Genomic DNA, 26,445 nt, shown 5'->3' on the forward strand with positions numbered 1-26,445 from the left:
CTGTCGGTGGTGGTGCTGATGGTGGTGCTGCTGCTGTCGGTGGTGCTGATGGTGGTGCTGCTGCTGATGGTGGTGCTGCTGCTGTCGGTGGTGATGCTGGTGGTGCTGATGGTGGTGCTGCTGCTGTCGGTGGTGATGCCTGTGGTGCTGATGGTGGTGCTGATGGTCTGCCCCTTGATGAGGTTCATGTCGATGATAATCACCTCGCCCAGACTGTCCCAGTAGATAGCCTTATTCTCTGGGTTACTCATCAAGTCCCAGAGTTTTCCGTGGAAAAATTGATGAAGGTTATCCCCTAAATGTCCACTAGCATCCATGCCGTTGACTCGTATGTAGATCTGGAAGTGGGGGTGAAACTAGTTAACATGGGCTTATCAGGTCAAATGCCAGCAATTAGCTTTAGTTAGCTTATAATCCAACACAATACACTAACTACCAATCCTACAGCTAACTATGTATAGCAAAATTTAGCTCAGATGCTACATCTTCAAAACATTAAGGAGGAGTGGTTTACGGTTAAAAAACAATACAATATTTTCTAGATTTTTATCAACAGTGTAATTAAAACGCATCATATTAATGGCTATTTTGTTTCCGCACCTTGATCTTCTATGTGTGTATTCAATACCCTGCATGTCACAGTCTGACAAACTCGTAGCACCTGCACGTTGAAGTCTGTTGCGGTCGGGGGAGAGAGCGATCGATGACCAAGTGCACGTCTCCGCTTTGGATGCGTTTTCCTCTCTGTGGCAAGGATAAACACTTCACTTCCTGTAGCCACCAGGGGGTGCTGTGATTTAAAGTCATGATTTCTGTGTAGATGTCATCAGGCCGGGACTCTAGTCTTACATGTCTTGTTTGGACTCGGTTGGACAATAAACGCTTCACTTCCTGTAGCCACCAGGGGGCGCTGTGATTTAAAGTCATGATTTCTGTGTAGATGTCATCAGGCTGGGACTCTAGTCTTACGTGTCTAGTTTGGACTCAATTGGACAATAAACGCTTCACTTCCTGTAGCCACCAGGGGGCGCTGTGATTTAAAGTCATGATTTCTGTGTAGATGTCATCAGGCTGGGACTCTAGTCTTTAGTCTCTAGTCTCTAGTCACACGGCCTTAAAACCATATGAATATCTTCAGGGGGGGGCTGTTGATACACACATGTAGTTTGAGTGAGATGGAACCATGAACACAGAAGTTACAGCAATGTCGTGTTTCGCGGCGAGTTGATGAACTTTGACGCCACGCCACGGTTACACAGTGTGAAGAAGGACAAATCCCTAAATCATTTTTTATCTCCATCTTGTTGTGATGACACTCATCTGAATTTGAAGTTGATCTGATGAAAGCCCTGGGACAAGTATGTCAAAGTAAAAATGGTGAATATGGTCAAAATGGCCACTAAATAGAAAATGGCGGGCTTCCTGTTGCGTTTTTCATAATGCTCTAAGAGGCTTTTTTTTATCATTAGTCACGATACACCTCTCGCCCGATTTTGGTGAAAATCGGTTATGTGGAAACCTAGCTGCTGGGTTCCAGGGGGCGCTGTTGAGCCATTTTGCCACGCCCATTTCCAAATACTCCAGAATACTGTCATTTTCACCACGTTCTAATATACTGCAAAGTTTAGCAATTTTTTGAGCATGGGAAAGCCCTCAAAAAGCAAATTCCAAATAGTCACAATAATAAGAATAATCCTTACAATTTCAATAGGGCCTCACACCTTTCGGTGCTCGGGCCCTAATGAGTGTCATCACAACAAGACGGAGATTAACTGATTGAGGGATTGATTTTTCGTCACACGTTATGGCTGTGGCGTGGCGTCAAAGTTCGATTACATGCCAATAAAACACGATGTTCTGTATCGCGGACACACATGGACGATGAATCCTTTGATGCTGAGCCGTAAACAAACAAACAACTCCACTCCTGCAGTGACAGTGGTCATAATTCAAAGGAATATTGCAAAGGTGAAGTCTCTCTCTCTCAAAGAATCAGAGTCCAAGCCTGAACAGCTCTATGTGTCAAAATTTCCTGAGTCATTATTTATTTTTTTCAGGCAAAACGCATGCAACACTTTCAAAATGCATGTGCTCGGGCCCGCCCAGTGCTGCTTTGCAGCCCTAGAAATTATAGTTAGGATATGTTATTTGTAGATTAGTAGCTGACCTCAAATGTCACTGCTTATAACACCTTTCATTTCTGATTTGTGCAAAATGCACATGGTGACATTTATTTCAAAACTTGAATTAGATATATATATTATTTATTTTTATTTATTATTATTATTATTTATCCTTATTGCTTCTTCTGTATAACCTCCTTCTTACAATAAACAATCTTATCTGTCACAGGAAGAGTGACAGATGACCACAAATAATTAATTGAACTGAAAAGGAACTTGTCAGAAACATTGAACATAATCTATTTCTGAATGTCTTTGGATAATAATGCTGAGTCGTATAAAAACACAACAATTATTAAAATCACAACGAACAAAGAAGAGAAAGAAACAACAGCTGCATGATTTGGGGATATTTCTTCACCCACGGTTTTGCAGGAGGTAAATCTTAAACAAGAATATGCAATATGTAAGCTTTTAATAACTCTTATTAATTATACAGTATACAAAGTTAAATGTAAACTACAAGAGAAATCTGTGAATTGTTGGACTATAATATACTGTACCTGTCATATTACTTGAGGTTCTAAATGTACTGGGATTAAAAATTGCATAAAATGTCACTTTGTTTTAGTCTTTCTTGTGATATGTGTTTATTAATTCTATATCTGTCGTGGGTTTGGGCTTGGGAGGATGTACTGTTGTGTTTTGTGTCATATTGTCATGTGTGCTGTGTATTGTATGCCTGTATCTAATAAAATGAATTTGTAAATGTGTGCATTTCGATTGTTATTATAATGATAATATTAACTAAAAGTAAGGATTACCAAGGAATTTTTATACACAGGGAAATTAGTATTTATTTTCCAATTTTGTGAACATCTCAGCAGTAGCTGATGAAGATTTATGTTTGATTTGACATTTCATATTTTGGTAAAACTGAAAAGTAGTTTTAAATAAATAAAATAAACAATTTGCAACAACACAAACACACAATCCCTCAAAGCTCGTCATTTCAGGATTATTTTTATACAGGCGCATAGGCGGACACCTCTGTGCTTCTGGCTCGTTCTCTCCTAGTCTCCAACTGATGACGTACTTCCTTCAGCGACAGTAATACATTCAAAACATTTATCTGTTGGACTGGTACACCGGCTTTTGTCGCGTGTTTCACTGCTGGGATTTAACACAATGGCGCTTGAGACGGTTCCTAAAGATCTGCGACACTTGAGAGCTTGTCTCCTGTGTTCGCTGGTGAAGGTAAATCATGAACAGTTCGGAAGAAACGATGGAGCTAGCTTCAATGCTAACACGTAACCGCTCTCTGTGCAGCGTTCTCTATCTGCTGGCACAAACATGGAGTGAAGGTTTCAAGTCATGACTTCACGATGAACTTTATTTACGGAATATTATTGAAATCTTAAGAAATTGTGTGTTCGCGTTACAACAAACAGCGGTTTTGTAGCTGGACACGAACCCACTACACCAACAGAGACCAAGCATGTCTGCATATATCTGGATCGCATCTTAATTCTCGTTTCATTTCATCGTCCTCTTTTCTTCCTCAGACCATTGACCAGTTTGAGTATGACGGCTGTGACAACTGTGAGTCGTACCTCCAGATGAAGGGGAACCGAGAGATGGTGTATGAATGCACAAGTTCCTCGTTTGACGGGTAAACATCCACGTACAACGATCGTCCCTAAAGGTTCACATGGAGTGTGTGTGTGTGTCTGTGTGTACTTTACGTTTAACATGACTGTGTGTGTATGTTCACAGTGTGATATCCATGATGAGTCCAGAAGACAGCTGGGTAGCTAAATGGCAGAGGATAGGTAAGGATGTGTTCCTCCACTTAAAGGTGCAGTGATCAATTACTGACCATTGGGAATAAGGGAAAGCAGACACACACAACCATTCACATAAAGTCACACACACATACACACACAGAGAAAATCTAAACATTTGTTTGTGACTCAATATGATTTCATTAAGGATATTTTCTTGCTAGTAACGAGCTAGCATACCCCAATGCTGTAGAGAACAACATTCATTATGCCCTTGTCCCGACACTCAAGTATTGTCTCAAGTCACTGTCAATTGGAATCATTATTTAAGTCTTTACGCTTGGGTACAATTTCCGTCCTACAGGAAACTTCAAGCCAGGCGTATATGCTGTGTCAGTGACAGGCAGACTACCTCCAGGTATCTAAACTGTCCTGTCTTAATATGTAACATAACATAAATGTGGAAAATCTTCATTGAAGTTCCTTTCTAATTTTCCTCTCTCCTTTTCTAAAGGTGTGGTGCGAGAGTTGAAAAGCAGAGGAGTGATATACAAATCCAGAGATACAGCAGTGAAGACATAAAACCAACAGCTTCCAGTTTATGTTGTCGAGTGATATCGTTGTGCAGCAACCCCAAGACGAGAAACTACAACATCACTTCTTCTTTTTTGTCGGGATTAGGAATGTTAGCATAATGATTATGTCAGAAAAAGGGGGTGTTTTGTATTTCTTTGAGTTGTTGAGAAAAATAAAAGTCTGTTTTATAGGAAATTGTCATATCATTGTTTATTTTTACACTTCTGTATGATGTAAACACACGAACATGAACCATGAAGAAGCTGAACTCTTCATCTTCTCTCTTATCTTCTTCAGACTGTTTTTCTGTAGAGAATGGGTTAGCCAGCAAGTCAGACATGTTCCAGGATGTCTAAGGTTGATACCGTCTGCAGGTGTTCATTGAATAAATGTACAGTGATCAAAAAACATCCACACCAGGATGCAGGTATACAAAAGTAGAAGAAGTCATGAAAGAGGAAAATACTTTTTCACAGCACTTTGAAACCACGACTGAGCTGAGAGATTGTGTAGACATTTTTGGTTTGAACAAACTTCATGAAACATTTCTGTACTTAATTATTTGCGCCACAATACATGGCTTTTTACCTAGTACCTGAATTGTTTGCAGAACCTTTTACTGCCAGTAGGGGGAAATAAACGCCCAACTATCAGTGGAATAAGCCCATTCTCATCTATTGTCTCCAGTTCAATTTCAAAGCTTGTTTCATTACCAGTAACCGCTGTAGATACTGTTTCATTGCACAAAAGCCTGTAAGTTATAGCTTGTTATCCTGTGATGTGTGTATCAGGTAGAGCAGTCTGCTTTTGTCTTGCGTTGCTATTTTGGGAGAATGTCCTTATTCCCAGAGGCTCCAGGCTTTGTCTAATTTCACTGTAACCTGATGGAGCGGGGTCATGCACATCAAAGACTCTTTAAATCTCTGTAAGTGAGCACAGTGAGCTCTCGCTGTCGTCTTATTAGATCTTATTAGTTGAGATTTGATTACACCTGGGAGGATATTTTGTTACAAAGGTGTGGTTAGTGAATTCTCTCTGATTAAAAAAACACCCTGAGGTTATGGTTCAGTGAAGTGAAGCCGATGGTTTAATCTCAGGATCCTCATCTCGCTGGTAATAAAAGTAAATCCAAAATAAATGGGTATTCCCTGATTTTAGAGGGTTTGAACTCAACAAAATTAGTTTAAAACAGTATAAGAAAGGTATATGTATGAGTCATATCATACACGGGGCAGCTGTCCCAGTTTCATGTGTCTCACTTTATGTTTCTGAACAAACTTCAGTCGAGAAAGAGATGAAATGATGTGCAACAGGCCACTGAAGAAACAATCCTTTAAATATCAGGAGGATTTCTTTTGCATCTTTTTTTAATGGAGGACAGAATCTTTATTTTTTACCTAACACCTCTATACTCACTGATAAACTAAAAATAAATGCCACAACAAAGACTAATACAAATATAATCTGACAAACTCATATATCACACTGCAACTTGAAAGTGTCTCACACTGCACTCTGTGGTGTGCTGCACTGCAGGATGTGCACGAGGGCCTCACGTTAGTCTGCCCTTTGTGTGGTTTGACACTGTAACTGGATCTGTATTAGAAGCAGCTTGCAACAGAGGGAGACGTCTCTCTATCGCCACAGAGGAATCATTCTGTCCCTTCATCCTTTTGGAGAAATTGCACTCAACTATAAAAGAGTGGCCCGTGCTTAAAAACAGAAAGTGTTCAAAAGTATTAATACCACACAGTAAAAATACTTTAAGGTCCTGCTTTCAAAAGTTTACTTGAAATTCAACTACATTTTATAAGTGTAGCACCAAATCACAACATACATTATCTCAAGGTATTCTAAACAGTCAGGTTGAGACCAGACAGAAATTTAGAGAAAACCATCAGTTCCCACAACGAGCAAACACTGTTGAGAAAAAAAACTCCCTCATTAACTGGAGGAAACCACAAGCAGAACCAGACTCAATGTGGGCGGCCATCTGCCTCGACTGGTTGGGGTGAGTAAAGAAAAATAGAGGAGAGAAGATAGAGAGCTGGGGGGTGGAGGAAGAGAGGGGGGGGTTGTTATCTAAAAAAGAAAGAAGAAAAGTAGCAGAAGATTCAAAACTACTTCAGATATTAAAGATAAAAATACCAGAATGGTTTTTACCATTATTTATGTGTTCATATCAACTATAGTTTAATTCATCAACCCAACAATCGTTATTGTATTCATTTTGTGGATCAAGCTTTAGTTTTATAAGTTAATTGTCACTATAGCTGTCAGAGAAATGCTGTAAAATAAAAAAAATATGAAAATATGTTCTTGGACTGTGGTGGAGTAAAACTACAAAGCAAGAGAAAATAAAAAAATATTAGATGCGTGAACATTTTACGTAAGTTAGTACTTGAATTAAAGACCCAAGTTATTTTTCACTGTTAAGCTGAAAAGCTATACTGTAAATTAACTCACTAAATATACTTTTCACAAATGAGTATGATAAACAAAACAAATAAGTTTAAAGTTTAAATTGATAAACCAATGTGAAAATAATGCACTTATTTATTTGAGCATCTTTCTTTCCTGCTGCTGCCACAATGAGGTCAGAGACTCTGTAGCAATGAACTTTATTAACAGTATCTCTAGCTATGAGTCATCTTGTTGCATTTTATTTGTCCTACTATTTAATTTTTCCCTCCATTCCTCCACTCTCGGTAACTAAGATGAAGTGTTATGTTGTAAGATCTTCGTTTGACAAGGACCCATGCTTCCTCTCATACAGTTAGCAGCAACTTACATTTGTTTTACACAAAAGCTAAATTCACATCAATCATTCCATTACATTGCTTTTATCCAAAGCGACTTACAATAAGTGCATTCAACTATGAGGATACAAATCCAGAACAACAAGAGTCAAGTAAGTACAATCATTACAGTTATTCAAATGTGAAGAATGTTAAATACGTCTCATTCCCCTCAACTCAAATGAGACTTTTTGAACAGAGTGTAAAGTCTTTAGAGACAGTTGATGATCAAATCAGAAATAAACCACAAGTGTCTGTGCCTCCTTGTGGGTTTTTAACTCTCAGTGCACATCTACACGAGGGCAGCCAACAGTCCATTTTTACTGGTGTTCTACTGTGTAACACAACAGTTTCACACTGGAGTGCAGTTTTTAGCACTTCTCCTCGTGTTCTTCTCAGATGAAGCTGAAGTTGTTTCATGAAAACTAAAAACTAAAAACAAAACTGAGAACTGGGCTCGCTGCTGTGAGACTTCCACAACCACAAGCATGTGTCAGGAAGACTTTCAACTCCGCCCAGGCTCTCTACTCTACACAGCAAGTGTCATACTGGCATTTTATTTTCTCTCACAAGCACACACACACATACACACACCCAAACACACACACGCATGCAACTACACGTTAGGGTTTTGCCCTTATTTGGATATGTCAGGGATTAAAACTGAAGGGTAAGTATTAGAATGGAAACTGAGGTGTCAACTCGAGGTTTGTTCTAGAAATATGATCTGTGTGTGAGGATAAAGTGGAGAGAGAGATCAAGGACGATGTATTTCACACACACACACACACCCTCACAGTGAGTGTGTAAGTGTTTCATAAGGCTGACAAAACTTCCTCTCCTCTGCAGAGTAGAGAGCAGAAAAAGAACTGAGAGTAGTCCGTCATAGTTAAGGATTTCAATTCCTTTCACAAAGGAGGCTTCATCCGCAGCACTGACATGTGCACATGTGACCTTTGGGGCTCAGCAGTGTTGGAAGATGTTCTATGATCCTGTACGAGCACAACAACAAAATACTACAAGTTAATACTACAAGGGCTACATTTAAAAAATAATTATTTGTATAGTCAATTTACTTTAAGTATTAAAAATTAACTTGTATATTATGCGTTAAATGACCCCTGGGACTGATATTTTATTACATAAAACATATTAGGTTTTAATCATGGTGCATCACCCTGTGAGCTGCATTTCACTGTTGGAGCCACTCAAGGTGAAGCTGGTTACTTTAATCGGAGGAGTCTTTCAACAATTAACAGGAGGAAAAAGAAGACCTCCTCTTGTCCTCTATGAATTATTACCTCCGCCGAGGACTTCATGTTTTCAGCCCTGTGCGTATGTTTCTTGGTTGGTTTACTTTTAAGGAAGATTACGCAAAAACTACTGAAATGGGGTTGTGTCACGGAACAGGGAGGAACTCATTAAATGTTAGTGTGAATCTGGATCAGGAAGCAAATTACAGGAACTTTTTATTAGTTTAACAGGTGTCAGCCTTTTCATCAGTGACTATTAAGAATATTTTAATTATAGAAACTTTATTTGTTCATGTAGAGACAGGCTGAAAACAATAAATGAAAGTGCTGAAATTATTTTTAAAAGGACACTTTTATTTATATTAATATTTTCATTAACACTAACATTTAGTGATAAAGGCCTCAAAATAAGTTGGAATATTTCATATTTTTTCAGTTTCTGGTCAATAGGTTGTGTATCTCTGGTTCAACATTTTGTTGGGTTTTGGACACTTAGTGACCTAATATGCTATAATATTAATATGTTATATTGAGTAACGTGGTAGAGTTGAAGTATAAAGACGCATACAAATAAAATACTGAAGTGTAAGCACCTGAAAATGTGACTTCTAAATCTACTTTCCGTCGGTGCTCTGCAGAAGACGGTTCAGAGCCGCTCAGGCCTCTGTGGAGTTTTCAGGCCTGGGAGGCGTCTGAGCTTCTGGGCGGCTCGGTGGTGTCGACACACGGCCGAGGGTTACAGGCAGGGAGGGGGAAATGGCTGTGGGCCCAGATAAGGTCTATCACCAGAGGCAGCAAGGGCCCCGGCTTTGGAGCAAGGATCACTTCCTCATTGGTGGAGCAGTGGCTGGTGTCGGTGGAGGCTGGGGACTCAATTAGCCGGAGAGGGCAGGGATTAGAAACTGTCAGGGCAGGGGTCAGGAGATTGGAAAGGTTTAAACAATGTGTGACCGTAAACTGGATCTTTTCAACAAGTCGTCATTTTAATGGCTTGTTATATCTGTAACTTGAGCATCATATATTGTATTATAGTATTAAGTGTTCAACAGTATTCATTTAATGTAGACGTATTCAGTATGAATACATGTAGGGATAAGAATACACATACAGGCGTCAATTTGTTTTCCCCCTAACGTCCATCTTTCCCATACTTTTGTGTAAATTCAGTGTTATAACCATCTCTCCCCCACACACATGCACACACACACACACACACAGAGGTGGAGGGATTTGTTTCCCACATTCACTCAGCCTCAGAGGTATCGATGTCAGATGACGTTTCTTCCTTTTCTCACTACAGGAACTAATGTCGTGGGAAATAAGTCGTACTCTCCATAACCATGTCACACATTTCTGTCCACACACACACCCATGTTGTTCATGGTTCTCACTGGGAAAGTGTGTGAGCAAGGTTCCACATACAGAGAGAGTGACCTGTGTTGTAAATGTTCTACTTCTCCTTCCACTGCATTGTTATCACAGGTATATTCACTGCTCAGAGTCAGATTGACATCGAAATTGTACAGAAGATTCAGTCCATGAGGCTGCAGAACTCTCACGTTCTCTCACATGTAGCTGGTGACTCTGTGGAGGGGCATGACCCAGATTGGGCAACACTCAGTGTTGGGAAGGATACTTTCAAAACGTATTCCGTTACAGAATACAGAATACATGCCCAAAAATGTAATCTGTAACGTATTCCATTACATTAACTAATCTGAGTAACGTATTCTGAATACTTGGAATACTTCCGGTTTGTATTGCATTTTTTAAGTGTATGATTGCGGCGTTGTTATAGTCAGTGGAGAAGCAGCAGTTTAAACTCTCTCTCCAGCTGGATGTCCGGCTCCCATCCACTCCCACCTCTGTGCCGGCCCCACCGGAGGCTGAAGGACCCCCCCCCCCCCTGCGCCAAGGCTGCCTCGCGCCGTGCTACGATCGTTTCGGCGTCGAGTTTATTTTTTTTTGCGCTTGACGCGAGCGTATCGCTCCATGAAACACACTGAAAAATGATTTTAAACGATATTGATGACATTTTATATGATATAAATGATAAAGTATGCATCCCATAGTTTGCATTCCCCTTCTGTTGTCCTGGAGTTTTAATTTTACCAATTTTACCGATCACATTATTAAATGCCCCCCTCTGCCCATCCACTACAGACACACAAGCAGTCATAAAGATAAAAAGAGAGGGGGGGGCGGAGAATACGTAATTTACCCTCGACACCCGACATTGAACGGAGAGAACAGCGGAGAAGTTCTTGAAGATGGATGAAATTAAATTGGGACTCGGTTGCAGTTAATGTTGGAGCAACAAGTGACTAAATGCTTTTATACTACTTGGTCAACGGGTGATATTATTAGCGTTGCCCGGCGCTTCAGCGTCCGGTGTGAACCCGGCGTGCCTCGCTGGTCTCCTGCAGAGCCATGACAGCGGAGCTCTGGGAGCGCAGGTCGGTCTTCTCTCACCAGGTGCTGGAAGGGCAGCTTGCGGATCAGCAGCTCCGTAGATTTCTGGTAGCGACGGAACTCTCTCAGAGCCTCGGTCCCGGGCCTGTAACGGTCCCGAGCCGGTAGCGGTGAGGCTCCTTCACGCCGCCGGGGGCCCGGGCGCTCTTACGGCAGCCCTGGTCTCCAGCTGCTTCCTGGGGGCTTTGCCGCCGGTGGATTTACGAGAGAGTGAATAAACTCGAGAAGTACCGTCATGTAATCCACTGATTTCAACAATGTAACTGTATTCTGAATACCATCTATTTAATCTGTAACTGTAACGGAATACAGTTACTCATAATTTGTATTCTAAATACGTAACGCCGTTACATGTATTCCGTTACTCCCCAACACTGGCAACACTGGACTGAATAGTGACACATTTAAATGCTGTTTTCACATATAAACGTCAGTATTAAGAATCTAATAGCATCACATCTAACAGCACAGCATGGACACGCTGTGCTGTGCTCCTTCTGTCAGATTTTGCGTGCAGGACTTGTAATGTAAGTTGTAACAGAGTATTTTTAGAGTGTTGCACTGTTACTTTCAACCCAGTAAAGGATCTGAATACTTCTTCCACCACCTCCACACCGAAACCAAGAAACAGTGGATTCCCTCTTCATCGCACACATTTAACATCCACCCACAGTTCACAAAACAAAATTCAAATGCCAGTGATGGAAAGAATAACACCTGACGGAAAGAGTTAGCTTGAGAACTAAAAAGGAATGGAACAGGCAGCATTCATGCACAGTGCACACATATTTCAATAGATTATTATAAACAATAAGGATAACAAATCATTTATAATGCATTATTTCATTTAAGTTTATGCCATAAACGATATGAAACTATTTTGTAGTTTTTATTAATGTACATCCTTTATAGTTACTGGGTTTTTACTATGTCATTTATTATCCATCTATAAATGTGTTATAGTTTTTTGACAATAACAAACACATTTATCTGCTTATTATTATAATGTATATGTATCAATATCTATTCACACCTGAATTCATGGTCATAATTACTACGTAGCTGAACTTATTGCAAATTGTTACCCTCATCACCAGTGTCCATTAAGTATGTAAGCAAAAGTAATATAGACTTATTATAGAATTGAATACACTAAGCTTTTTCCTTTTCGTTATATAAAAAACAAATCACTGTCAGAGCTGCTGTGTAAAACATTTAGTGAATTAAACTGTTAAACTACCAGAGAGGGAGAGAGGAATGAAGGGAACACAAGTTTTGGTTCTCTGCTGAATTTAGTTAAGTCTGCAAGAGGCTGAACGTTTATACTTAGTGCTGGTGGACTTGTTTAGATCCTTCACATGAGTAAATACACCACAACACTGTACTAACACTTGTTTACAAGATAAAATCCTTTATTTAGTGTTGAATGAGAACTTATATGTAAATATTCTCTGTAAAAAATGTACTTAAACATGCAGGAAGATAAACTGTATGTGATACTAATATGTTTTTTTTTTAATTACTGATGTATTATTGAGAGGGATCTTAATATTATACTGAATTCATTCTGTGCAGTCTGCACTATAAAGATCATCATGCTCATCATGTTATGTACATTACAGCTTTAAAGAAAGTAGTACCTATAGCTTTCAATATATATACTGGAGTAACATTTCAAAAATTCCCCTCAACATGTAGTGAAGTAGAAGTATAATGTAGCATAATGTAAACTGGAAATACTTGAGTAAAGTACTTTAAAATTGTATTTAAGTGAATGTATTTCCGTCACAGCCTGTGCTCTACATAAAGAACACTCAGAGGTATCTGAGGCTGATGTTTCCACATCGCTGAATGTCAGCGGTGCAGCTTCGTGGCATCGTGTTCACGGTGTCGACCTGACGTCTGTGGACTCTGTGGGCTACAGTTGGACATTTGCATTTACAGGGAATTGAAACCTGTGGGCTTTTACTTTTGAAAAACAACAGAAAAAGAAACAGTAGTCCCTACAACTGCCTACAAGAGAACACAGTTCAAGTTTAAATTCACATTATTGCAAGTTTATAAGTACACTATAATTGTTTAATCAAGGGTTAAATCCTTCTTACTGGCCTCAAAGAAATCCCATTAAAAGTGATATCAGTGAAACAGAGGGGGAGAAAGTTGTCAGTGTTCCCTGTGTGATAAAAAAAAAGGGTCCTGACATGAGGACTGTGGATCAGTTGGAGTGAAACAGCTTCAGGAAGCATTGTGACACTTTTAGTGTTTGTATGAGCACAAGGACACATTTAAACATGTGAAACTTCCCTTTACCGATGCAGCTTCACAACCACCTTCAGTTGGAGCGGTTTCATTCTGAGCACACCTCTATTGTTTCTGCATTCGTCTGAGGTGACAGGCTCTGGTTGCTGAGAACAAACACTGACCATCTGTGTTCAGCTCATCTTACAGGAAACTATACTTTATACTGGAAAACCTTTCGTGTTTCTTGTAAAAGAAAGAAAAGTTCCACACACTCACACACACACCGACACACACACACACGGTGTTCATCTGAGCTCATCAGGTAGCTTCCTGTAGTGCTCTGACATCGAAGCAGCAACTCTGAGAACACGATCTCAGGATGTGCACGTCACATGTGTACCACCCAAACTGAAGTTAATGCAGAATATAAATATAAACAACCAATGTGAACGATATTAACAGTTCACATTTACTTAAGATGAGCTCATATCGTGTGTTGCAATCTTTCCTATTACCCAACAACACATTCTATAGTGTAAATGGCACCATCATGTGCACAGCAGTACACATGAAACTCTTGAAGGGATTTTATTTAAGTGTGATTGAGAAAGCAGAAATTATTAAAAAGAAAGCTATCAAAAGACGCTCTATTGTTTGTAGTCGACACAATATATGTTTGTGACATATTGTCAACGTGGCGTCTTCTGGTTGCTTTTAAAAAGGCGCCTGAAGAAAGCAGCAGGGAGAAGGGGCGGAAGTGGCGAATGAGAGCGGCTGTGACTGTTAGACCTCTTCCTGTGGTTACATCACGTGGTCATGGAGGGTTCAAAAGGAGACGGCTTCTTCTTCTTCTTCTTCACCCACTCCTCGGACAGAGAGAAGACACCTGTGAGAGGCTGCCGGAGAAGCTTCACGTCCAACAGAGAAAAAACACGAAGGTTGAGGTACAGTATGATGGAGGGCATCGTGTCTTTAATGTTCAAACGATCTGTGACGAATTCTGTGTCAGATAATACAAGATGTTACAGCATTTACTTCATTTATGCAACTTTTTTTAAATTATTGTTTTGTCAAAGGAGTATTCTATTCAATGTCAATTAGAATTTGGATGAATACATTGAAAACTTAGTGCTTGATACTGAACTCATTCTTCAAACTACATTTTTTATTTAAGCTTCAAATGTTTCTACAGGATCTTTGCATTTGTTACGATATTATTTTAACCTGCTCACAGACGTCTTTGATCTTATTTTCTGTAACTTTGTAACTTGTGATTGCTCCGACAGAAAAGCTAACTCATGCCAGACAAAATGGCTTCCACAAGATAGCGCTTCCTCTGCCTGTTAGGTTTTGACTTCAGCTTAAAAAAAACCCAGCACTGAGGCCCAATTTGTGACAGCTCTTTGTCGTGTGTTAAACTTTACATGCAAATGTTTCACGACAAATCAGGAAGTGTGTTTTTTCAGGTTTGAGAAAAAAGTGAAGTCTGTGTAAGTGTTGGGTGTGCACTGGGCCGATAGGTTTCAGTTTGGGGCACAACTGGGCGTGGGGGGTTGGTGTGTGTGTGTGTGTGTGTGTGTGTGTTCAGCTGCGAACCCAGGTGCAGAAGAAGAGAAGCGGGGAAGGACACAAGATGGAAGAAGAAGAGCGGTGGATGTACAGTGCAGTCATCCATAAAGTAGAAAGCACTACTAAACTCCTTGCCACAGTGTAGTGTTTCCTACTTTATGGATGAGTGTACTGTTGGCTTCAGGGGAGAGGAGCGATCTGTCATGGAACCCGCACAGGAAGTCACCAAAAGAGGAAGCTGCTTTGTCTCGCAAGGCCACACATTCACCCAGAGTGTCGCCCCAGTCTCTTCACATGGGCGGTGTGTGGTGCGGAGCAAAGTCTGCAACTCTTTCCGTCATTTTCTAATCTATCGCTTCAACTGTACCTGTGAAGTTTAAACTGTAAAATATTCAATAAAGTCAAACATGAAGAAGTATTTTGTTCGAGACTCGTGTTTTCTGTGAAAATAAACATACTTTATTCCTGTAAAAAGATCCATATGGAAAGAAACCATCACATTTTCAAGTCAACGAGTCCTCTGTGTTCTACATCTTTAGTTCATGTTCCTCCGGCGACACTGCCTGGACATGCAAAAACAAAACAGCAACTGAAAAAACAAGATTAACAAAAATATTTACACATGAGCTTTCAAAAGGATTACTGATAAAAACAGGGACATATATAAAAATGTTCATCTTCCACTGGTTTCAAACAGTGAACGCAGATCAGGAAAGACGAAGAAAAAAAGGAAAAGAAAAAAAAAAAGTTTCCCGCACTGCATTAAAATATAGCACAAGCCCCAACACTTTTCATTATTTACACAAAGCTCCTACAGCTTCTCTCCCACTACTGCGGCCATCTACATATATTGTAGACGAGTCAGCCTAGAAAAACAGAAACATGACGAGAACGTAAATAAGGCCAAACATGGGTATAACATTGTTCTGCATGCAGTCAATAAACATCCTGTAAACAACAGATTAAGACTAAACAAGGTCGTCTCGTAAGGCTAAATATGATCAGCAGGGCTAAAATGATACCTACCCGCCTACTCGCTACACAGCAGGTCGAGGAATACTTGTGCATTAAAGGCCGTCAAATACGAGATCAGTACAAATATTCACTGTACATTTCGGCAACTTTTGAGCATCCACTCCCCCTTAAGAAAAACATGAAACAGAAAAAACACTGTACAGCCTCAGTCTCGGCTCTATCCTAAAGTGTCTTTGTCAACCTGCCCTCAATTTTACTCTCACCGCCATCGTGCTCCCTTTGTGTAACACTGACAAACGATTCAAAACATTCATGACATTAAAGAAAAAAGGATGTTATGACTCTGTCTGCCCGTGTGAGGGAACTTCACTTCCCACTCTGCTGGATGCTGCACTAACAGGCAAAGCACCAAAGAGTTTGGCATAATTGTGCAGCCTTTCAACAGCCAGAGTCCACAGGTGGCTCAGCGTGAATGACTACGATTTAAAACCTGAGACGTGACCCCCCCCCAACAGCGACTCCGCCACATCAATCCAGAGAGATCCAATCAGACAGAGTGAATAACCATTGCACGGGTTGTAACTGAAAACTAAGGCCTGGTCCGCACATTCACATCACAACCTCTACATCTTCATCTAAAGCGTCAACAGACACGACACGCTGTTCCAGTATTGCAGGTCACAATACGCTATATTGCCAAAATGGTTTTACTTAGCTTTAAGAGTTAAAGTGTTATGACTTTAGTGTGTGAACACAAAAAAACCTGCATGAACTGATAAAGATGTTTTAACACTGTTTAGCCGTAACCCAATATTCACACACTGCAATTTCCCTCCTGACGTGGAGGCCAAAGAAAGAAAAGTCCCTCGCAGCCCAGTGCAGCCACAGACCACCTGACTGAGAGCTGTTCAGTTTAACAGCCCGCCCTCACATGTGTGAACTTTCGTCTCCCTTTCACTTCCTGTCTGCGCAAGCGAGGGAGTGAATAAATCATTTGCTTCCAGCTGTACAGCGGATCGCAGCGTGGCTTCACATGGAGTTTTACTTTGGTGAAGTTTGACCCACGATAATCACTTTGCATTCACGTGTGTGAGACATGTACACAAAATACAGTGTTGTTAATGTTAGCTGGTTTTACATGCAGAGATCAGTTACTGCATTCAAACCACAGGGAATCCCAAAGGCTGACCGGCTGTATGCTCAGCATCAGGCTGTTAACTGCTCACTGTAGCATCAGGCTGCTGCCAATTGTTTCTATATGAAAATGTCAAATATTCTATGGTTCACAAATATGAGAATTTATGATTTAAATGAAATGAGAGTGAATATCTTTGGGTTTTGAAGACAAAATTATACCACGAGGGGGAAACCGGGATGGGCATGTTTTACAGACTGAATAAATTAAGTGATTAATTAAGAGAAAAGGGGCTATAGTTTTATTATATTAATTAGTGGCCTTTAAGCTACTCATCACCTGATACTACAAAATTGTACAAACACTGCAGGTCTCTCTCTCACACACAAGTTACATATTACACATATGTGCGATATGCAACATTTATCCAATTATGACTGTGGTCAAAAACATCAAGACTTCCTTTATACATTTTTGAGAAAGGCATGTGTTTTCAGTCTCATCACGAGTGGACTGGGCAGCCTCACACTCTCACACTCTCACACACACGAAGTGCAATCCTCCACATTCTTTACATCTAACAGCTCATTCCACTCTGACAGTCATGACCCAAAATAAATTAGATCCAAACTACAAAAGTATGAAAGTGGAACATCACCGTCTCTGACAGCTTTCTATGAACTAAACCTTCTGCTCCAATCACTTCATGCAACTTCGTGATGACCAGGGCCAGAGTCTACAAATAAATAACATGTTCTGTACAAAGTATAAATACTACTAAAGAAGAGAAACACACGAAGAACTAGCAGACATATTTAGAATACATCCATTAAGGATGGATAGTGCATTTTCATATTTATAGTCACACAGAACATATAGACTGCAGCTTCTATTTGTTTGCTTCAAATATATAAAGTGGCACCAGTACATGAGCATTAAAGCTGATGTTAAATAAATAGCTGTGTCTGGAGCTGCTGTTCAGCAATATTTTCTAACCAACTAGTTTAAATAGATATGACCCATTGTTTTATATCAAGCATCAAAGGTACTAAATGTAAGAATGTTAAGCAGTTTACATATATTAAATCGCTTCTTTACTGCCAATGTGCAAACTGCCTTAACTTAAAATACAAGATATTCCACGACTTTCTCGGTTGCTCGTGCACCGATTTTTAAATAAACGACTTGGGCCACATTTATTCTGGGAAACTCTAAGCAATGTGACGCTAACACTCGTTTAGGGGTGGTTGCCTCAAAGCCTCTGTTCTGTTCCCCTACAGCACCAACAGTGCTGGCTAATGTTAGCTGGGAAATGAAGTCCACTAATGTCGACAATCAAGCAGCTCCCAGCATAACTCCAACACAAACTCCACGTAAGCACAACAAAAAGGGGTTATCCTCTGAAGCTGTTTGTAAACATGTCAAAGGAAAGTAACTTCCTGTCAACATGATGCTGGTAAACCAAGTTCGGTCTCATGCCTACCTACGGAGTGTGAGCATGCACTTGAGCAACAGGATGTGGACTGCAGTTCACTACCTGTGTCATTAATACCAAGGGTTTTCTGACCTTTACACGTAGAACCTTTAAAGCCTCTGTTAAGCCAATGCTTAGATAGTTAGGAAGTATCTGGAGAGTATATTTGGACACTTCAACATGCTCCTCTACATGCTCTGATGCTGCAAGCTGTATGTTGCTGTTTGAACGTACTCTATATCTAACAGCTGGTTTTGCAGTGCTCAAAGGCAAATGTACAGTTACCGGCGGTTAAAGCATCAGTTATTAGACCTGATACTGACAGCCAATAACCGCACAGCCTACCAACTGAGACTGACAGAGAAGACAGTAAAAAAGTGCATTTGATGCGACGCAAATCCGGAGTCAGAGGTCCCGACTCTCATTCTTTCTTGCTGGATCCCAGCTTTTTGAATAGCTTCCTGCCTTTGGAGAAAAAGCCTTTCTTCTTCTTGCCTTGTGAAGAGCAGTCTGTCTTTGTCGAGCTGTCTGGTGGAACCGGGGCTGGAAGAGAGCAGTGGACCTCAACTGCAGCTGGAGTAACAGCTGGACCAGGAGCAGGGCTGTGGTCGGACGGGAGGTCTACGGAGGCTGCTGGTTTGGCTGGTGTGTCCGTGCGCTCCGTTGGGTCAGGGCGAGGAACTCCTGTTTGGGCGTGCAAAGATACCTCTGCTGTTGAGCAACCAGGATGTTGTGTTTCTGTAGAAGACGTCACAGTAACCTTCAGGAGGAAATTAAGAGTGTTAGAATGACCAAGAAAAATAATACTACATTCTTAAACAATATCTAAAGCTTAAATGATTGCATGTCATTTGGCAGACGCTTTTATCCAAAGCGACTTACAATTAGTGCATTCAAAATCTATGATGATCATACAACAGGGGGACATTAGTGTAGGAAACACACAAGGGAGGAGGCTCACTCAAACCTGTGTTTCAATAAACCAGATACGAGGTGGGAGTAGGAGTGGTGTGGAACTATTGTTGAAGGAAGTGAAGTGGACATGTACTGGGAGGGAAGAGAAATAACTAGGACCATTGAGCAGCTGCAGTTCTGTTTGAAAACACTTACAATCATGTCTCAAAGTGCACACTTCGTTTGTGCTTCTGTACAAGGCCATGCAGGAATCAGTGTGGCAGAAGAAATGCGACAGGGCAAAATTAAAGAAACAGAACAGAAAATGATAGAATGCAGTCACTAGAAATACAAGTGATGGAAAAATAAAGTACTTTTTTGTGTCAGTGAACATGACACATTACGTAAGAGCAGGACGTCCACAGTTCATTATCCAGCAGCGTGCAGTTATAAACAGAAGTACCTGTGATTCTTTCTTGGGTTCTGTTGCAGGCTGAGCAGAGAGTGGTTCTGCTGGAGCGTCTTCTGGTACAGCCTGCAGGAAGTTGGACGGGACCAAGCCTCTGTGTCCATTCAAATCTCCCTGCAGAAAGAATGGATAAGATTTAAAGACGTACATCTTGAATGAATATATATAATGAATGTAAAGTGTGTGTATGCTGCACATATATAACATTATATTATTTAATATATAATGTCTATATTGTGTCCATGTGTAGTTTGAGTATTTTCCATACTAATCATGCTGGCTCTCTTTTGCACAAAGATTTTCACTATTTACTTTGCCTATTACAGTGCCCGTTCTAAAGCTGCCTGTTCGGAATGGGCTGTTTTCTTGGTCTGTCGTGATGCTGGTTGCAGTTTTTTTTCTGAAATGCTACAGGACTCAGTCCACAGAACCCTGAAGCTGCAGCACTGCTGCACAAAGAGCTGTTCACCTGTTTATTTAAAGCTCAGTGAAGCTCGCCTCATTATGCAGAACCAAGAATTTGAGAATCAGTTGTTGTTGCTGTTGTTGTGAATGAGCTGTTATCATGAACGACAACAACACTTACGCTGATGAGTCCCAGCCGCCAATGCTACAGAGTCCTGGTGTGCTGTTCATTCAAAGCTTATTAATATTGAACGTATCACATGTCTAAATCGCTCCAAATTTGACCCTGTGTTTTCATGTGCCCTTAACAATACACATGCCGAACATGAAGCAGATAAGGCAAAAAAGAAAACAGTTCTTGAGACATGGGAGCCACATACACACAGATATTTCAATGATTATTAGATATACAATGTTGTCAATAAAGTGTCAATTATCGTTGATGTCAGCTCTGAAACTTACTTAAATTATTTTATTTGTATTATTTCATCCAGTTAGTTCTATACCTCTTGCTGTAAAGACCAGGAAATTCAGATCTTGTCTTGTGTTAATGTATTTTATGGATAGTCAGTTCTTGCACACAGGATTGAAATGTATTAATACTTGTCAGTGGTTTCAACAATGACAAAATTGAATGCATCTTTTTAAGTGAAGTACAAAGACTATAACCACTGAAAAAGACTCACGTAGAAGAAGCCATCTTCATCCATGTCACCAAACACATGTATGATGTCTCCTGCACTGAAGGTCAGCTCAGCCTGAACAGCAACAGAAAAGATGATGAACAAAAACTACCACTAAACACAAAGCATGTTCCCTCAAATCAAAATATGAGCCTTTGTAAGCCTGACCTCTATGTCAGTGTTGGGGGAGCTCTCTCGTGGGTCATAATCAAAGATGGCGACCATCCTGCGAGCTCCTGGGGCTGCGCTCCCTGCAGCTGCAGCAACAGTAGCAGCAGCAGACTGGCTGGGATCTGTCAGTCGAACAGAGAGGGACAAACAATTCGGTTTAGTAATGAGAGGAGTGAGATGTCTCTGCAATCCCGGTCAGCTCATCGTGCCTGCATGTCCAACTCACTCAGCGTCATGCTAAGCTGAGGAAAAGTCACAGCACTGCAGTCAAACAGAAAAATAAAGACAACAGGAAGTTAGCACAGAGTCGTATCAGCTGGCGCTGTGCTGCTGTTTTAAACGTCATTCAGAGGAAACATTTGTCAGGAGCTGAGGTGTGAACTCTTTCCTTCACTGTTAGTGTAGATGAAGACAAAAAGTAAACATTTGATTAAACTTAAACTGTGAAATGAAAAGTGGAGTTAGCAGTAGAAACTGTTTGACATTTATAACTGGGGGTAGACAGAGATCTTAGGGATACTAAAAAAGTTGGAGTTGAATTTTCTCCTCTCAAAAAAAAACATTATGTCTTTTAACAATTTCCATCCCCGATGAAAAAGTCGATATTTTTCAGTGAGCCACCCAATTAATCAAACAGTTCCTAATGAGGATGTTTAAAGGTGAGTTGAGATGTTATCAGCAGCTACAACACAGTTCATGTGTTCATAACCATTCAAAATAAACATAAGGTCACAAAATGTATAGAAATTATCCAGTAGACACATGCTGGCCTCCAATGGACAGTGGTGGCGGTCGTTTGAACATGCAGGGACAAACAGAGAGGCAGAAGGTCAAAGGGCTAACCACAAACCTTGGCTGGAGGAGTCTACGCTCTCCTCCCAGAGTGCTGCAGACTCCACTGGAAGAGACGTGGACGGGGGGGGAAGAGCATTAGCATCAAATCGCCGCAACGGTAGAAAATATATACACATTAGACCTCAAAAGCCAGAATCTGAAGTTAAAGTACGTCTCCAAGTCACAGATGGAGATCAGAGGGGATGGACGAGTGATTTTCAGGTTTATGTGATCATGTAATGCATTTGGGACAGAGCAGCAGAACACTGGCAAAATGACTGTTGGGAGAGATTAACGTTCAATAAGCGACACGCTGCCACGTTCTGCTGCTGTGCCTTCTGTGTATTACATGAGCCCCAATGGAAGCTGACCAGAGGGACTCAGTGCTCATGCATGTGTAGTGGAACAGTTGTGAAGATGTTGCACAAACGTTAACAAAATCATAAAATGTTAACCTGCTACCCTGAATAACCGTTTAACACCAAGGTAGCAAGAAGAAGGCCTTAAATTATAGAATATGAAACTATTGTAAAGGGAGAACTATTCACGATTGTAATATTTGACTACAACTGATTATATTACAACAGCTGACCTTAAATTCTCCTCACTGAAAGACCAATAGCTACATTGAAAGAGACATAAAGACAAGCAAACCAGAAAACCAGAGAGGAGCAGAAAGGATGACGGTGGGAAGCTGCAATCTGCAGCCAGACACACCTTTCTTGGATCGCCTCGGTTTCGGTGGTGGAACAGGGCGGCGTGGAAGCTGTGCGTGTGTGCGAGTGCCTTTATGGAGTTTTAGACAGGAAAACCAAAAAAATACAAAAACCAAAAAGAAAAACAGAGGTGCAATTTTTGAGATATGCAGACACCAGACAAAATAGACAATGAGAAGCCAAAGTGGAGAGCAATTCAAAAATGACAACCAGCGAGCAGCAGACACAGCAGTGAGAACAAGTGGAAGTGAACAGGTTAAACCATCTGCAAATACCGCTCTGGGTTGAAAGCTGGAAACAGACGCAAAGTGAATGCTGGATTTTACTGGGTGTCTAACTACGACTCCCCACAGGCAAACACTTTGTGATAAATGTATTCTTCAGAGACCTGCATTTTAATGCAGTCACAGAGAATATGTAGATGGTTATGATCATCTTAATAGCAACACAGTGAACAAGAATCCATGAAAGCAAAAAACTATGTTTTTAGAGAAGATTTTGGTGCCATTTTATAAAAACTAAATCTGATCTGAGACATGTATTTGTGCCTCCGGCTGGGTCAAGTGGCCTCAGAGTTTTAGCCTCATGTCCTATCGTAAGAAAAAAGTTTTTATTTTCCTCCTATGGACTGCAGGCAAAACTATGCCAACATGTGTCAATAAATCAAAGGTAAATATCAAGTCCATATTTCACAACAGTGGATTCTGCTACCCATGTGCTGCTATTTTCACTTTCCACGTAAACATGAACAGTGGTGATGTTATGGGTAAAACATTCACCTACAACAAGAATGTCCAAATATACTCATTTCCACGTGTAACACATCAAATATCGCATGACACAATTACAGTATGTTTACAGTTGACAGATAATTTGGTCTGAAATCTGCTGACAAACACATCTTCAGGTAGCTGCTAAATCTTTGAGTGGCAGTGAACATACCTATCTTCTCCATGGAGGCGGCTGTAGACAGGAAGCCCTGCTGCAGGAGCTGCTGCCGGGTCTCCTCGTCCTCCACCTGGATCTCAGACACCATGTTACACGGCACATAGCCCAGACGACCAGCGGACTCCCCTTGGTAGAACCCGTCTGCGTCTTTATCTCCGTAAACCTGAGAAAAGGAGTGTAAAGACTTATGAATAAAAAAATAATGAGGTTAGCGCCTGGTCAGAAACCCCACTAACATTTGGCTTTTTGTCTTGGCTCTGGATCTGATCTGCAGTGATGTAAACGTGACATTGCGGTGATTGTGCTAATTTGTCAAGACAGTGAGTTGAGAAACCGCCTTAGTTTTCATCTTAGTTTTCTTAGTTTCTGTTTTCAATGTGTTGGTGACGTCCAACATGTTGCATTGCAAACTCCACTACTGGCAACAGGAAAGCAGTCAATCGCCTTTTCTAGGGAGTTTACTCACGTTTGAAAGCCTACATATACCTGCTTGTTTTGGTGTAAAACAGGTGTGTAAGTGTGTAATGTTTGCGCTCTCAGAGGACAGTTTACAGTAATGTTCAAAAAGGTCTTGTGAGAAATCCATTACACATATTTATTGTCTCTACAGACTGCATACTAAACCCTGGGCATACTTTAGTCTTTCTGTTACAGTGAACCTGTCAAGGTCGCAGTGTGTGGTGTGTGACCAGTGAAGGACATACTTTGATGATCTGTCCTTCAGTGAAGGGCAGCTCCTCCTCCGCAGCATCAGGATTGGGTGACATGGAGGTGGGATCATATGGGAAGAGGGCCACAAAGATGCGTATGTCACCGTCTCCTTTGACCTTTGTTGAATCGACCCCACCTGCGTGTGTACGCATGCGCATAAACAACACACACACACAAACACGCACAAACAGGATTAAGACAGTGTTAAACCGACATAGATCTGAGCTTTCACACACATCTCTGCTTTTGATTAGAGACAATGCTGTGAGCATCGGTTATGTTACTATCACGATACTTCATCAGTTACTTCTTACGTACCTTCTCTAAGTACGTATTTAAGAGGTTCAACTTGATTCTTATAAGAAATAATATTGTATGAAGAAACAAATACCATATTAATTAATCAACAGCAAATACATCAGCCGCTATTTATAGTCGTTTTGGTAATTTTCTTTTACCAAAAATAGCTGGTTCTCAAATGGGATGATTTGATAATGTCTTTGGTGTACATGAGAATATTTGTGTATGTTGAACGAAACATATTTAAAGATGTGGCACTGGGCTGTTGGACAAATAATGAATCAAGAACTGATTCTGCAAATTAATCAATAATGAGAACGATTAGTAGTCGCAGCCTTTATTTTACTTAAACATTTGTATTTATGCAATTAATTTACTCGTATGCTGCTATTTTAACTTTGGTTCTCTATATTTCAACTGTTTCGATTATGTCAGTTCATCAGATCCTTTGCAAAGGAGCCATGCTTGGCTTGCAACGAGTTCTGCAAAAAGTACAGCCAGTGCGCCCCACCCCCACCGCCCACCAGCAGCAGTACAGCACAGGCATGTCCTTAAAACAGGTAATCAAGCTAAACCACTGATCCTAAGCTTTGTGAGCCGTTTGAAAAAAACGTGCACTCGTTCATGATCTGAAGCCACCGAGCAACAGAGGAAACATTGTGGGTCAACCACTCACTCCGATCTGACAACACAGCTACAAGCCAACATATAAAGATAATAACTAAATTATCAAAATGTTCTTTTAATACATTCCATGTGACAGATCATGCACAGCAACATATAAATGTGACTTGTAGTGCGGTCTACATCCGAGCAGGCCCGAGGCACGACACCAGTGTGACTAAAGGCATTACAACTGTAACCTGTTTGACAGCGAGACAAATTTGAAGAGCTGTAGTGAGACTTTAAGCTGCACTGAAGAGACGTGTTCTCTATCTCATTATAGAGAATCAGCCCATCTGTGGCAAGAGTCACGGGCCGACAACACACTTTCACATCCTCACTGATTCTCTAGTCGATAGCGCAGAACTTCTGCCAGCTCCCTTCCTCTATCTGTGTGCACGTGTAACACTTGTGCACTGGTCTGTGTTGTCAGAACAGAACAGTTTATTGAAGGAGCATGCAGTCTGTGTCATTCAGACAAATGAGGAGAGGCAAGTGAAGGAACATGTTGAGAGAGGAAGAGAGAGAGAGGCGCTTGCACGTCTACACCGCAGCCTAGTTCTCTGCTCGCTAATCGAGGTTACTATTTTAATGTCTGTCACTTCCTCCTGTCATGACAAGCCACTTTGGTTAAGCCGGTGCTCAGCTTAGCAGGCTCTCTCCCACTTCTCCACGGCAGCTACAGCACCCCCCACCCCCCCCTTGCTCACTCTTCCTACACAAGGTGCTAATCTCACTGCCATCATGTGAGACAAGCGGGTGGAGGCTTTACGACAGAGAGCACAGGTGTGTCAGCATCGCCTCATACATTTCAACTGCATTTGACAAACAAGACACAGAGCCACACAGGAGGAGGAAAAGAGCAAAGCATATCTGACCTTTCGGTTGCTTGGCCTGCAAGCCTGCTGGTTTAGAGGAGGGCTCAGCCTGGCCCCCCCACGATGGACCTGCCACAGCTGGAGGGACTTGGCCGGGCTCCTGTTAAATATAGAGAAAAATAAACGGGTCAAAGGGGGAAAAAAATATTCTCAAACACAGAAACACAGATTTACAGGGAGGAGAGGACACCTCAGGGGTTCAGAGGAAAATGAGTGTGGCTGTTCATTTTTAAAGACAATATTTCATTAGCAATGCTTTAAGTAGTTATGCTACTACTGAGCTCTTATGTATTTCAATACTTGAGATAATCAACAAATGCAAAAAACACTGGGTTTTCTAACATCCTACTGTTTCAACATTAACATGTTCCGT

At 40.9% G+C, this 26,445-nt stretch overlaps 2 protein-coding genes across 2 annotated transcripts in view; one reads left to right on the plus strand and one right to left on the minus strand.

The window, feature by feature from the left end:
• The first annotated feature begins 3,214 nt into the window (after positions 1–3,214).
• Positions 3,215–4,678, plus strand: supt4h1 (SPT4 homolog, DSIF elongation factor subunit). The gene is made up of 5 exons (XM_061085996.1): positions 3,215–3,380; positions 3,689–3,795; positions 3,900–3,955; positions 4,272–4,325; positions 4,422–4,678. The coding sequence occupies exons 1-5, from the start codon at positions 3,312–3,314 to the stop codon at positions 4,487–4,489; spliced, it is 354 nt and encodes a 117-aa protein (XP_060941979.1). The 5' UTR covers positions 3,215–3,311; the 3' UTR covers positions 4,490–4,678.
• A 10,574-nt stretch (positions 4,679–15,252) lies between these two features.
• The window catches only part of LOC133019504 (RIMS-binding protein 2-like), a 62,763-nt gene continuing 51,570 nt past the window's right edge, over positions 15,253–26,445 (minus strand). Inside the window, exons 23-30 of the mRNA XM_061086013.1 lie at positions 26,073–26,172; positions 24,225–24,367; positions 23,515–23,683; positions 21,873–21,920; positions 21,020–21,144; positions 20,855–20,926; positions 19,758–19,877; positions 15,253–19,160 (exon numbers count right to left, since the gene is read on the minus strand). Of these exons, the coding sequence (XP_060941996.1) occupies positions 18,822–19,160; positions 19,758–19,877; positions 20,855–20,926; positions 21,020–21,144; positions 21,873–21,920; positions 23,515–23,683; positions 24,225–24,367; positions 26,073–26,172 (1,116 nt within the window). The 3' untranslated portion in view covers positions 15,253–18,821. The remainder of the gene's footprint in view (positions 19,161–19,757; positions 19,878–20,854; positions 20,927–21,019; positions 21,145–21,872; positions 21,921–23,514; positions 23,684–24,224; positions 24,368–26,072; positions 26,173–26,445) is intronic.

This window comes from Limanda limanda, chromosome 14, assembly GCF_963576545.1.
Source record: "Limanda limanda chromosome 14, fLimLim1.1, whole genome shotgun sequence".
Taxonomy (NCBI): domain Eukaryota; kingdom Metazoa; phylum Chordata; class Actinopteri; order Pleuronectiformes; family Pleuronectidae; genus Limanda; species Limanda limanda.